General features: G+C 51.1%; 1 protein-coding gene across 2 annotated transcripts; it reads left to right on the top strand.

Annotated features, from left to right (window-relative positions):
- Positions 1-1998: 1998 nt before the first annotated feature.
- Positions 1999-12834, top strand: rnf167 (ring finger protein 167). 2 transcript variants are annotated; one of them, XM_066722313.1, is made up of 11 exons: positions 1999-2234; positions 4051-4123; positions 4214-4339; positions 4538-4615; positions 4763-4894; positions 5205-5292; positions 5795-5885; positions 5978-6083; positions 6270-6363; positions 10357-10437; positions 10585-12834. In XM_066722313.1, exons 3-11 carry the CDS (start codon positions 4253-4255, stop codon positions 11169-11171), a joined length of 1344 nt encoding a protein of 447 aa, XP_066578410.1. In that variant the 5' UTR covers positions 1999-2234; positions 4051-4123; positions 4214-4252; the 3' UTR covers positions 11172-12834. The 2 variants fall into 2 exon arrangements, with proteins under 2 accessions (XP_066578410.1, XP_066578411.1); XM_066722314.1 differs by having other exon boundaries at positions 1999-2250.
- The last annotated feature ends 916 nt before the right edge of the window (positions 12835-13750 follow it).

The raw sequence follows: 13750 nt of genomic DNA, 5'->3' as shown, positions 1-13750 counted from the left end.
GTTATGATGATGACTGACCGCTACACGCACTCGTCCCTCTTGTCTTTCTCCCACTCCTCTCTCTTTTTCCGATGCATAGATCCGTATCACTGAACTCTAGTGTGTGTGGGGGGAGTTGGGTTTGAGTTGAGTTGGGATGTGTGTGTGCGTGTGTGTGAGTGTGTGTGAGTGTCGGTCCTCTCACAATGTATGTCTGTGTACGTGACAGAGATAGGGTGACAATGGCTCAGTTTTCTGTGCTGCGCAGGTCTGCAGCGTCAGTCAGTCAGTCTGTCTGTCTTTCTGTCTCTCTGTCTGTCTGTCAGTCAGTCAGTCAGTCTGTCTCTCTGTCTCTCTGTCTGTCTCTCAGTCAGTCAGTCAGTCTGTCTGTCTCTCTGTCTCTCTGTCTGTCTCTCAGTCAGTCTGTCTGTCTCTCTGTCAGTCAGCCAGCCAGTCTGTCTCTCTGTCTCTCTGTCTGTCTCTCAGTCAGTCAGTCAGTCAGCCTGTCCCTCAGTCCGTGATGCACTGTGTGTTCCCCATGTTTGTTTTCACTCTGTCAGTAAGTACACGTATGTTCAGCAGTAGGTGCTGTGTATGACACCCCTGCCTGCTCCTTCACTCCGGCACCAGCGGGCTCCTCTGGACTCGGGTGGGAGGCGTGGCAGGGGAACTGAACAAAAACGGGTTGCAGTTGTGTTATTATTTATCTGTGTATTTATTTATGTATATCTTTTTAGCTCACAGAAGACCGATCCAGTCCGAGTTCCCTCACTACGCACTGAGAGCCCATGTAATTCAGCTCCCAGCGCTCCACAGCAGGGCAGAAGTGCGTGGCAGTGGGCAGGGAGGCGTGTGGGCAGCGTGGTGGCAAAGAAAGCACGAAGTACAAAGAAACAATTCTGTATGATAACTGGGAGAAATGACATGCATAGTGATAAAGAGCACAAGCCACGTATTGTGCACAGACAGAATCTGAAGATATGTTGTCTGTGTTTGACAACGCGCTTTGCATGATATATTACCTGATGTGTGTTACCCTGCGGCCGGACTGTTTGCATAATGTAAAACTGGATGTGTGTTACTGTGTGTCAGTGTGCGGCCGCAGCAGCAGCAGTGCATAGTTCGGGTTAGGAGTTGTGTGCGTCAGCAATAGTGTGTCACATTGAGCAGGTTAGCAGCTGTTCTGTATCAGCAGCTGTGATCATGGGCCTGAGAGAGAGAATGTCACTTACTATCTCTTCTTCTTCTTATTGTTATTATTATACCACTAATACAACACTACACTTTATTGTACTTTTACCACACAACACCACAGTATTTTTTACTACGTTTTTACTACAGGTACCATGGTATTGCTACACACAAACAAACCTCAAATCATATATCTACATAATAATAATAAGATACTATACATATAGGTATACAACAGTATACAACAGTGTACTATAGTATATCACATGTTACTACAGTATATTATAGTATAAAAGTGTACTGTAATATATCACCAGTTACTACAGTATATTATAGTATAAAAGTGTATCATGGTAAAACAGTGTACCATAGTATATCTCAAGTTACTACAGTATATTATAGTATAAAAGTGTATCATGGTATACAAATGTACTATAGTTTTTGTTGTACTACTGTAGTAAGTACTGTAGTAAATCACAAGGTACTACAGTATACTATAGAAAATGTAATATTAGAGTGAATGAACTAAGGTATGTAGGTATGTAGGACTGAATAATAAGGAATAATAACCCCATAAGCCCCGTTTATACAAATTGAATGTAGAATAATTGGTAGTAGTAGTAGTAGTGGAATAAGTATTAATATGTAATGCAGTATTAAACGAATTGAATGTAATATTAATACGTTTCGCGGATGCCTTGCTAATGCAACGCGTGTAATGGTAACGTGGGACGGCAGGGGGCGACATTGTCCCATAATAAACACTGGCTTCGGCGAAAGGGTTAACGGCGTCCAGATATCGCGATGCCCGGGATCTGACGGCCTCCATCTTGGCCCACAGACGGTCTCCCACAGAGTGTAAACAGAGCCGAGGCAGAGACGCGGAGAGGCGGCGGGACAGAGACCTTGGAGACACACGCAGCGACAGGGACACAGCGAGGCCCACAGCGGCCACACGGACGCCGGGCGCAGGACGACGTGACTGGAGACCGGCGGAGAGACGCAGCCTCGGCCCGGACGGGCTGAGATTCATCAGCAGCTTCTGAGCGCGGACGCCAGGCCTGGTGCGTCGATCGGCCGGTTTGTGTCTCTACTGTCCCTGATGACACTGTCTCCTTCATATACTGCGCTCGTCTGCAGTGTCCTGTTGTCCGATTTGAGTCTCAGTGTTTACTAACGACTGCGTGACACACTGAGACAGACTGACACACTGACTGACAGACACACCGATACACTGACAGACTGACACACTGAGTGACACACTTACTGAGTGACACACTGACTGACTCACTGACTGACAGACACACCGATACACTGACAGACTGACACACTGAGTGACACACTTACTGACAGACGTACTGACTGACACACTGACTGACTGACAGACTGACTGCATGACACACTGACTGCGTGACACACTGACTGCGTGACACACTGACTGACAGACACACCGATACACTGACAGACTTACACACTGAGTGACACACTTACTGAGTGACACACTGACTGACAGACGTACTACGTGACACACTGACTGACAGACTGATAGACACATTGAGTGACAGACACCCTCAGTGACACACTGACTGACAGACACACTGACTGACAGACACACCGATACACTGACAGACTGACACACTGAGTGACACACTGACTGACTGACACACTGACTGACAGACACACCGATACACTGACAGACTGACACACTGAGTGACACACTTACTGAGTGACACACTGACTGACTGACACACTGACTGACAGACACACCGATACACTGACAGACTTACACACTGAGTGACACACTTACTGAGTGACACACTGACTGACAGACGTACTGACTGACACACTGACTGACAGACGTACTGACTGACACACTGACTGACAGACGTACTGACTGACACACTGACTGACTGACTGATAGACACATTGAGTGACTGACACACTGAGTGACACACTGACTGACAGACACACTGATACACTGAGTGACTGACACACTGACTGACTGACTGCCACACTGACTGACTGACTGAGTAACACACTGACTGTTGTTTCAGCCAGTCAGGGATTTTAATCAGCAAACTCGGGAGTTGTTTGTCTTCTCAGGATGGGTAGGGAGGAAATAGAAAGAGGGGGAGGGAGTGAGAGAGAGTGAATGAAGGGAAGGAGAGGAGAGGAGAGGAGAGCTGAGGGGGAGGGAGCTGGGTGGGGTGACTCCAGGGCTCAGACAGATTGTTTTAGTCTGGAAAGTGTGAGGGGTCAGTGAGGGGCGAAACCATTGAGTCATGAAAACAGGAAGTGGTCAATGATGTCACACAGTCAGCTGATCAGCACAGAGACGCACTTTACAACACACAACACCAGACACTGTGTCTCTCAGGACCAGGGCTGAGACCCAGCTGGACTGGACTGTGTCTCTCGGGACCAGGGCTGAGACCCCGCTGGACTGGACTGTGTCTCTCGGGACCAGGGCTGAGACCCTGCTGGACTGGACTGTGTCTCTCAGGACCAGGGCTGAGACCCAGCTGGACTGGACTGTGTCTCTCGGGACCAGGGCTGAGACCCCGCTGGACTGGACTGTGTCTCTCGGGACCAGGGCTGAGACCCTGCTGGACTGGACTGTGTCTCTCAGGACCAGGGCTGAGACCCTGCTGGACTGGACTGTGTCTCTCAGGACCAGGGCCGAGACCCCGCTGGACTGGACTGTGTCTCTCAGGACCAGGGCCGAGACCCCGCTGGACTGGACTGTGTCTCTCAGGACCAGGGCTGAGACCCCGCTGGACTGGACTGTCTGTCTTAGGACCAGTGACTAATTTATTCCATCATTAACTAATTAGTTGTGTGTTTGTGTAACTAATTGTCTGTTGTCTATGTGTTGTGTAGTTGTGCAGGTCAGAGAGAGCTGTAGTTTCCAGTTGCTGTCGGATGCCCAGCGGACTCCCAGACTCCTGTGCAGGTACCGGCCTGGGTCAGGGGTCAGGGGTCAGGGGTCAGAGTCGTGTTGGTGGGTTAACAACAGTAATGTTGCCGTTGTGTGTCTGTGCAGGAGGAGCCCGTGTCCAGCCCAGCGAGGGCGTCCGTGCTGATGGCGTCATGGGCGGGGCTCTCTGTCCTGGGCCTGTCGCTCTGCGCGCTGACGTGGCCCCCCCTGGCAAGCGCGCACATCTACGCTGTGAGTGGCAGCTCCCTCCCCCTCCCTGCCTGCCTGCTGCCTGCTCTCCCTCTCCCCTTCTCTCAGTCTCTCTCTCTCTGAACCCTTTCTGTGTTTTCCTCCCTGTCTCTCCCCCTCCCTATCCCCGTCTCACATGTTTTTATTGATTTATTTCTGGCCCTCTCCCCCTCTCCTACCCTCTGTCTCCCTCCCCCTCAGTTCTATAATGGGAGCACCCTGCAGTTCGATGACCTCCCAGCCCTGTTTGGGAACCAGCTGCCCAAGGACGGCCTGACGGTGAGACACGGGGAGGAAGAGAGAGGGGGAGGGGGCAGAGGGCCAGGAGAGGAAAAAAATAATTGGAAAGTACAGTTTTTACACACGTCTTGTGTCTAATGGTTGTTATTCTTCTCCTCCTCCCTCCCCCTCTCTCTCTCTCTCCAGGGCGTGCTGGTGGATGCTCGCCCCATGAATGCCTGCGTGCCCATCGCCCCCCCGCCGCTGCCACCCCCAGGAGGGAACCTCTCCAAGTTCATCGTGTTGATCCGCCGCTACGAGTGCAACTTCGACATCAAGGTCAGAGCCCCTCCCTCCCTCACTCCCTCTCTCTCTCTCTCTCCGTCCCTCTCAGTGGGGTTGTTTGTGTTCAGGCCGAGGTGCACAGGACAGCAGTGTGTGTGGACTGCAGGGGGGCGTGTCATGATTCCGTGGGTGTCACTTGGCCGGGGTGTTGTGTGTCCCGTGGGTGGTAGCTGTTGGTTTTTATTGTGTGTTTTATTGTGTTTTTATTAGTGGATTGTTTGGCGCATCGGTGTCCTGCGTCTGATCTTTTGGTAAATAAGTGTTTTAAAAGTCAAAGTCTCTGCCTGCCTCCCTCTCTCCACAGGTCCTGCACGCTCAGCAGGCCGGCTATAGCGCCGCCATCGTCCACAACGTGAACTCTGATGAGCTCCTGAACATGGGATACAGTGACGGTGGGACCTTCTGTGTCCCCTCATGTCCCTGTGTGTGTGTGTGTCTCTGTCTGTGTGTTCCTCTGTCCCTCTCTCTCTCTCTCTCTCTGTCCCTCTCTCTGTCTCTCTGTGTGTGTATCCCTCTGTGTCTTTGTGTGTGTGTCTGTGTGTGCGTGTCAGTGTGTTAAGGTTTTCGTGATATATGGGGACTTTTATTTAGGTTACAAACTGGTAATTACAAGGTTATTATGCTATAGCTGTGAAATGTGGGGACTTGTGGGGAATGTCTAGAGTCCGCATGAGTCAAATCGCTTAAAAAACATAGTGAATGATGTTTTATTGAAAATGTGAAAATGCAGAAAGTTTTTTGTGAGGGTTAGGGTCATTATGTCTATGGAGAGTCCTCATAATGATAGCAAAACAAACATGCGTGTCTTTGTGTGAGTGTGTCTGTGTGTGAGTGTGTGAGTGTCACTGTGAGCCATATTAACCACCTATTGCGTGTCGCATGTTGCGTGTGCAGAGGAGATTGTGCGTCAGATCGAGATCCCATCTGTGTTCACCAGCCGCTCGGCCGGAGAGACGCTGCGCCGTGATATCATCCCCGAGCTCGGGTGAGTGGGCGGGGCCTGGCTGCCCTCTCTCTCTCTCTCTTTCCCTCTCCGTCTCACTCCCTCCCCCTCTGACTGCTGCCTCTCCTCCACAGCGCCTACCTGCTGCTGCGGCCCGAGTTCTCCTTCCCGCTGACCTACTACCTGATCCCCTTCAGCGGCGTGGTGGGCGTGGTCATCCTGGTCATGTTCACCATCATGGTGAGGGGGAGGGCGCTGAGGCGGGGCGGGGGGGTAGTGTTGTCTGTCTGCAGCACAGCTATACTGACACACACACACACACATACACACGTGTTCTCACAATCTCTGTCCTCTCCCCCGCTCTCTCTCTTTGTCTCTCTCTCTCGCTCGCTCTCTCCTCCGCTCCCTCCCCCTCTCTCTGTGTAGATTGTGCGCTGTGTCCAGTACAGGAAGAGGATGAGGAGGAACAGGCTGACCCGAGAGCAGCTGAAGAAGATCCCCGTGCATAAGTACAGCAAGGGTGAGTCCAGCCTGGCCCGGCTTGACCCAGACCCACTGGCCCCATACAGCCCGGCCCAGTCCCCTCTGACTGCTGTCTGTCTGCTCCTCTGTGAGTGATGGTGTGTGCCACTCTGTGCAATTCTGTGCAGTTTTGTTGTCGCTCTGTGCAGTTTTGTTGTCGCTCTGTGCAGTTCTGTGCAGCTCTGTGCAGTTCTGAGCAGTTCTGTGCCACTCTCTGCAGTTCTGTGCAGTTCTGAGCAGTTCTGTGCCACTCTCTGCAGTTCTGTGCAGTTCTGAGCAGTTCTGTGCCACTCTCTGCAGTTCTGTGCAGTTCTGTGCCACTCTCTGCAGTTCTGTGCAGTTCTGAGCAGTTCTGTGCCACTCTCTGCAGTTCTGTGCCGCTCTATGCCACTCTGTGCAGTTCTGACCTGCTCTATGCCACTCTCTGCAGTTCTGTGCAGTTCTGAGCAGTTCTGTGCCACTCTCTGCAGTTCTGTGCAGTTCTGTGCCACTCTCTGCAGTTCTGTGCAGTTCTGTGCCACTCTCTGCAGTTCTGTGCAGTTCTGAGCAGTTCTGTGCCACTCTCTGCAGTTCTGTGCAGTTCTGAGCAGTTCTGTGCCGCTCTATGCCACTCTGTGCAGTTCTGACCTGCTCTATGCCACTCTCTGCAGTTCTGAGCTCTGGCCACCAGGGGACTGTGCTGAGTTTCCATCAGCCCTCCCTCTGGCAGTGGAGTTCCCCTTTCACAAAGCAGCCCAGTCACAGTGTGTGTGTGTGTGTGTGTGTGTGTGAGAGAATGTCTTATGAGTCTGTCAGTGTGTGTGTTGTACCTGAGTGTGAATGTGTTATGTGTGTCAGTGTGTGTGTGTGTGTACCTGTGTGTGTATGTCTTGTGTGTGTCAGTGAGTGTGTGTGTGTCAGAGAACTGTTTGTTGCTTGTGACTCAATGCAGAAGTGCAAAGTCAGATGGGCAGACTGGAGCAGCCCTCTCGCCCTCTCTCTCCCTCCCCCTCCCTCCCCCCTTCTTCCTCTCTCCCTCACCCTCTCTCTCTCTCTCTCTCTCTCTCTCTCTCTCTCTCTTTCTCCTTCCCTCCCTCCCACTCTTAGTATTACCTTGTTAGGAGAGAGTAAAACCGTTGTGAGAGCAAATGTTTCCATCAGTCAGAGTCTCATAGTGAAACTCTCTCTCTGTCTCGCTGACTGTGTCTCGCACCGGGTCACAGCTCAGGACTTTTCACTTCCTAACACAACGACACACTCACACATGCACACGCAGTAACACTGCAGTTTACCCGGTTTAGATTGGAGGGTGTGAGTTTGCAGTTTCTGGTCAAGGCCTGCGATGTCAGATTACAGCCTGTGCTGAGTCTGACTTCTATAAGTGTGTGGTTGCATGTACTATCAACACACACACACACACACACACACGCTTGCACTCTGTTCACTGAGGAAATGGAAGGCCCTTATCAGCGCTGTTCTGGTGAGCCGGGCCGAGAAACCAGCTGCTTATTCATTCATACTGGCAGCGCTGAGGGGGGGCGAGGTTGTGCCATGTCAGGGGTGTGTCATGGGGGCAGTTTGGCATCGCTACCTGTTGCCCGTGTGGTGTTCGCAGGTTGTCTTTGCGGTGTGTCAGTGTGCTGCTTTCTGTGTTGCTGTGTTGTGTGGAGGAGGCAGGGGCAGTAGAGCGACTCGAACACACTCGAATCACAATCGCAGCCGTGCTCTCAGACACACCACCACAACTACACACAGATAAACATTACAGCACAGTGTAATAGTGTTACAATACAGCACAGAGTAACAATAATGTTACAATACAGCACAGAGTAACAATAAACTGTGTAACAATAGTATTACAATACAGCACAGAGTAACAATACAGTGTTACAGCACAGTGTTATAGCACAGCGTATTAATAGTGTTACAGCACAAGACAGTGTAACGAGTTACAATACAGCACAGTGTACCAATAGTGTTACAGCACAGGACAGTGTTACAATACTGCACAGTGTTATAGCACAACACAGTGTAAAAATAGTTTTACCATACAGCACAGTTTAACAATAGTGTTACAGCACAGGACAGTGTAACAATAGTGTTACAATACAGTACAGAGTAACAATAGTTTTACAATACAGCAAAGAGTAACAATAATGTTACGATACAGCACAGAGTAACAATAGTGTTACAATACATCACAGTGTAACAATGTTACAATACAGCACACAGTAACAATAGTGTTACAATACAGCACAGTGTAATAATAGTGTTACCATACAGCACAGTGTAACAATAGTGTTACCATACAGCACAGTGTAACAATAATGTTACCATACAGCACAGTGTAACAATAGTGTTACAGCACAGGACAGTGTAACAATAGTTTTACAATACAGCACAGAGTAACAATAATGTTACAATACAGCACTGTGTAACAATAGTGTTACCATACAGCACTGTGTAACAATGTTAGAATACAGCACTGTGTAACAATGTTAGAATACAGCACAGTGTAACAATAGTGTTACAATACAGCACAGAGTAACAATAGTGTTACAATACAGCACAGTGTAACAATAGTGTCTCAGCACAGTGTATCAACAGTGCACAGTGTAACACAACGCAGCCCAGTACAGCGCCTGCTCTTGCTCTGTCCTGCTGACCCTGAGGCACCTGTCCCTGAGCCAAGGGCCTTGCTCTGGGGTTAATTAATTAATTAAAGGGTTTGTTTGTTTATTAATTTAATTAGTTTTTAGTACTGTTTGTTTAGGGTGTGTTTGTGTGTTCCAGTGCAGGGGGTGTGTGCATACAGTGTGCGTCTGGTTGTTAGAGAGTTAGAGAGAGAGAGAGAGAGTGAGAGTGTGTGTGCGCGTGTGTGTGTGTGTGCATGTGGAGCGGAGGTGTGAAACGCGCTGACGCCCGGATCACACTACACACTCGCAGGTCTACTAGATGTTTGCTTTTTTCTTTCATTTTTCCATTTTCATAAGAGTAGCTCCCCAGTCTGGGTCTCCCCACCCTCCCCAATTGCCTGGCCCTCCGCTGCCCTCCTCCCTCCCTCTCTCTCTCTCTCTCTCGCTCTATCACATCCCCTCTTTCTCTTTTCCTCCCCCTCCCTTCTCTCTTTTTCTCACTCTATTTGCACATAGATCCTTATAAGGTCACAGTCTGTGTGTATGACTGAGTGTGTATGTGTGTGTGCCTGTCTGTGTGTATCTATGCATGTGTGTGTGCATCTATACATGCGTGTGTGTGCATCTATGTGTGTGTGTCTATGCGTGTGTTTATACGTGTGTGTGTGTGTGTGTGCGCGTGTGCGTGTGTATCTATAGGTGCGTGTGTGTGTGTATCTATAGGTGCGTGTGTGGGTGTGTCATTGCTCCAGCGAGGGCGGGGGGGTCGTGCTCTTGCTCTCACTCAAACCACTTCCTGTATCAGCTGGGCGGCTCGCTGCACAAACAGGAAGTACAGAGAGACGCTTCCACCTTCCCTTTCTCAGAGAGCAGCAAGTGTGCAGAGCAACTGCAAACAGACTGTGTGTGTGTGTGTGTGAGAGTGTGTGAATGTGTGTCTCTGTGTCTGTTCATCTGTCTCCATAGAGGGCTATGCTGCGTTGTGCGGCACTGTGTTGTGCTGTATTGTGTCGCACAAGTTTCAGGTGGAAATAAAACCAAGAACAAACTAACAAACATTTCCACTGGCATCTCCGAACGGGAACTGTCTGTTCCACCTAAGTACTCTCTCACAAACACACACTGACACACACACAGGCACACAAATACACACACACACACACTTACACACATGCACACACAACACACTGACACACACTTGCTGTATTGTTGTATATTATAAGGCCTAGGTTTTTGTCCCAGCTTGTCTATCTCCATCTGTCCCTGTTCCTCTCTCTCTCTGGCCCACTCCCTCCCTCTCTTTCTCTCTCTCTCTGTCCCTGTCCCCGTCTCTCTCTATGTGTGACCAGCAGTGACCCGTGTCCGTCTGTGTTCAGGTGACGTGTACGACGTGTGCGCCATCTGCCTGGACGAGTACGAGGAGGGGGAGAAACTCCGGATCCTGCCCTGCTCCCACGGTGAGAGGGGGTGGAGGAGAGGGAGAGGGAGAGGGAGAATATGTGTGAGAGAGATTGTGAGTGTGTGTTTACATGCAATGTGATACTGTTACTATGCTGAATTTGGTCTGAATCGGTCCGCCTCCTGCTCCCTCCCCCTCCCTCTAGCCTACCACTGTAAGTGTGTCGACCCGTGGCTCACGCAGACGAAGAAGACCTGCCCGGTCTGCAAGCAGCGTGTCACCCGGGGGGGGGCGGCCGACTACTCCGAGTCCGAGTCCGACGGCGAGGGGGGGGGCGGCCGGCGGGGGCCCAGGGAGGTGGGGGAGGAGGAGGAGGAGCAGGGCCAGGAGAGGGGGAGGAGGCCGGAGGCGGAGGGAGGGGAGGGCTCCGACACCGAGCGCACGCCCCTGCTGCGCCCCTCGGCCCCGGGCTCCCCCTCTGCCTCCGCCCTGTTCGCGGCCGCCTCCTGCCCTCCCAGCATGCACCTGGGCAGCAGCCCCGCCTTCGGCTCCATGGCGCCCTGCTCCCCGCTGGACCTGCTCCCTCCCCCTCGAGACGACCACTACTTCGGCCCGGCTGCGGAGGAAGGGCTGGTGGCGGGGGAGGGCTGTGGCCGGAGTCTCTCTGAGGAGGAGGAGGAGGAGGAGGAGGAGGAGGAGGAAGAGGAGGAAGGAGACACCACCCGCCTGCTCCCCGCAGCGCAGAGACGCGGACGGAGAGGGAGAGGAGGGCGGGGTGCCGTGGACGTGTGAACGAAACGACACACTGATACACACACACACTGACCAAACACACACGCACTCTCTCTCTCACACCCCTCGCTCCCTCCCTCTCACTACTAATACTGTACTACTGCTGCTACTACTCCCCGCTTACACATAGATCTGCCCCCTCCCTCTCCCCTGCAGACTCGTCTCTCTGCGCTGCTCTGAGGGAACAGGGACACTTTTTTTAAATATATATTTTTAATTTGGGGATTTTTGTAATTATTCAAGCTGTCTGTTTGTCTCCGTCTGGTCTCTCTCTCCCCCTCCCTGTCTTTTTACTCATTTTACACTTGACCCCCTCTGGACCAGACCAGTGCTGTGTCCCGTTTGTACGTCTCTCTCTCTCTCGGACACGTTTAATTTTTGCAATCAAAACAAATAAAATCTGACATTATATGAAGTAATTAATGAAAATCAATTAACTGGATCCTATTGCGATGTGCTTCGATGATTTATTGATGATGTTCCTTCCCTCAATGCCCTCTCAATCACTTAATTGCTTAATTGCTCTTAATTGGGCTGGTCGGTTCGAGGGTGCTGTGTCGTAGGGGGTTCCCTGCCGTCTGTGTTTTCGCTGCTCATGTTTGCGCTGCTTTCGATACACAACACTAACACACACAGTAACACGCTGCTGTCTGCGCCGCTATTATCACCGCTTTTTACTTTTACCTTTTAATGTAACTTTTTTTAATTTTGGAAATTAACGAAGCCATGGACAACAAACCTCAGTTACAATATATGAAGGTAATTAAAACAACACACACAGGATCACTGCTGCTTTACCTGTCACTGCTTGTGCTGTGGGACTGCAGCCCGGTCCAGCGTGCCGCAGTGCGGCAAAGCACTACAGGGAACTGCAGTACAGTGTGGTAAACTATAGCACAGCACAGTGAACTACAGGACAGTGAGGTGCAGTGCAGTAATCCACAGTAAACTGCAGTGAAGTGCAATGCAGTGAACTACAGAACAGTTAGGTGCAGTAATCCACAGTAAACTGCGGCACAGTGCAGTAAACTGCAGAAGTTATGTGCCGTAATCCACAGTAAACCGCACCACAGTGCAGTGAACTACAGAGCAGTGAGGGGCAGTAATCTACAGTAAACTGCGGCACAGTGCAGTATACTACCATGCAGTAAACTACAGAAGTTACGTGCAGTAATCCACAGTAAACCTCACCACAGTGCAGTGAACTACAGAGCAGTGAGGTGCAGTGTGGGAGTGAGGATGGGGGTACGTTTCTCCAGTCCAGGACGGGGCTGGTTGTGCGCTACACTAAACAACACTACACTGGACTGGACAATCCTGGACTAGACTAGACTACACTGGACTGGACTAACGTGGACTAGACTGGATTAGACTAGACTGGACAGGACATTGCTACACTGGACTAGACTCCTACACTGGACTGGACTTCGCTGGGCTGGGCCCGTGTCTTTGTCCAGAGGGGCCCAACCCGAGTGCTTTGTGTTGCTACTGCTGTTCTGTGTTTTTATTTCTTGACGCTCTGTTGGCCTGTACTGACCCCTGACCCCCTTCAGCACCGCCCTGGCTCCTCCCCCCGGCTGCACCACAGTATACGGTTTCTATTTTGTATTGTACCTCTGTGTTAGTCTGTGCCATAAAGAGACCATTTAATGATTTACTACAAGCTGCTGTCCTGGCCTTCATTGCACTTGGCATTGTTGTGTGTGTGTGTCTGTGGGCTGAGGCGGGGCCTGCGAGTGCGTGTGTATTAATGTGCGTGTCTCTGTTGTTGGTGATGGTGTACGTATATGTGTGAGTCGGTATGTCTGGGTTAGTGGTCATCACAGTGAATGTGTGTGTTATTGTGTGTGTCGTCGTGAGTGTGAGTATTGTGTGTCACAGTAAATGTTATTGTGTCATTGTTAGTGTCTGTTTTATTGGATGTGTGTCACTGTGAATGTGTGAGCTGCTCAGCTCCTCAGTGTTGTGCGAGTCTGTGTCTGTGTTATTGTGTGTTGTGTGGGGTTTGTGTACCCGTGTCCTGCTCAGACCTGCCCCCGGCCGCCCAGCCTGGAATTCGGTGCATTCCCCTGCGTTCCTGCCCCGTTGCTCCCTCCTTACGGCATGGCGGGCTGCACCAGGACCGTGACACGCCTGTGCACAGCACCGAGAGGCAGGCTTTGACACGCACACGCTCGCACACACGCTGACGCACACAGGAGGGAGGGAGGGAGCCGCACAGCTGTGGTGCGAGACGCCCAGCGCAGTTGTAATGGAGACCGTTTGCTGATTTAAGTCCTCAGCCGTCGGGGCAGATGTGAGCAGATAAACGGCAGAGTCAGACAGGAGAAGGGGAGGGAGTTGGAGTTGGAGAGGGAGAGGGGGGGGGAGAAAGAGAAAACTGTACACATTCCAGATCATTGTATTGAGTAAGGAGCCTGGGGGGGGTTAGGGGTTGTGTAAGTAATGGGATGGCACACCGCTGGTCCCTGCATGTCTGATCTCAGCCGCTGCGTTTCAGACACAAACACACACACTGATGCACAAACGCAGAGACACGCACTCTCCCACACACCGGCTCTGAGCCCCAGTGTGCAGTG

This window comes from Amia ocellicauda, chromosome 14 (genome assembly GCF_036373705.1).
Source record: "Amia ocellicauda isolate fAmiCal2 chromosome 14, fAmiCal2.hap1, whole genome shotgun sequence".
NCBI lineage: Eukaryota > Metazoa > Chordata > Actinopteri > Amiiformes > Amiidae > Amia > Amia ocellicauda.
The sequence above is the reverse complement of the archived record's forward strand: the minus strand, read 5'-3'. Positions and strand labels throughout refer to the sequence as shown.

Excerpts from the sequence above, each read along its gene's own strand:
- rnf167 (XM_066722313.1), top strand. The coding sequence starts at position 4,253 with ATGGCGTCATGGGCGGGGCTCTCTGTCCTGGGCCTGTCGCTCTGCGCG. Across the intron at positions 5,293-5,794 it reads GAACATGGGATACAGTGACG|AGGAGATTGTGCGTCAGATC; the intron begins GTGGGACCTTCT and ends TTGCGTGTGCAG. Across the intron at positions 5,886-5,977 it reads GATATCATCCCCGAGCTCGG|CGCCTACCTGCTGCTGCGGC; the intron begins GTGAGTGGGCGG and ends TCTCCTCCACAG.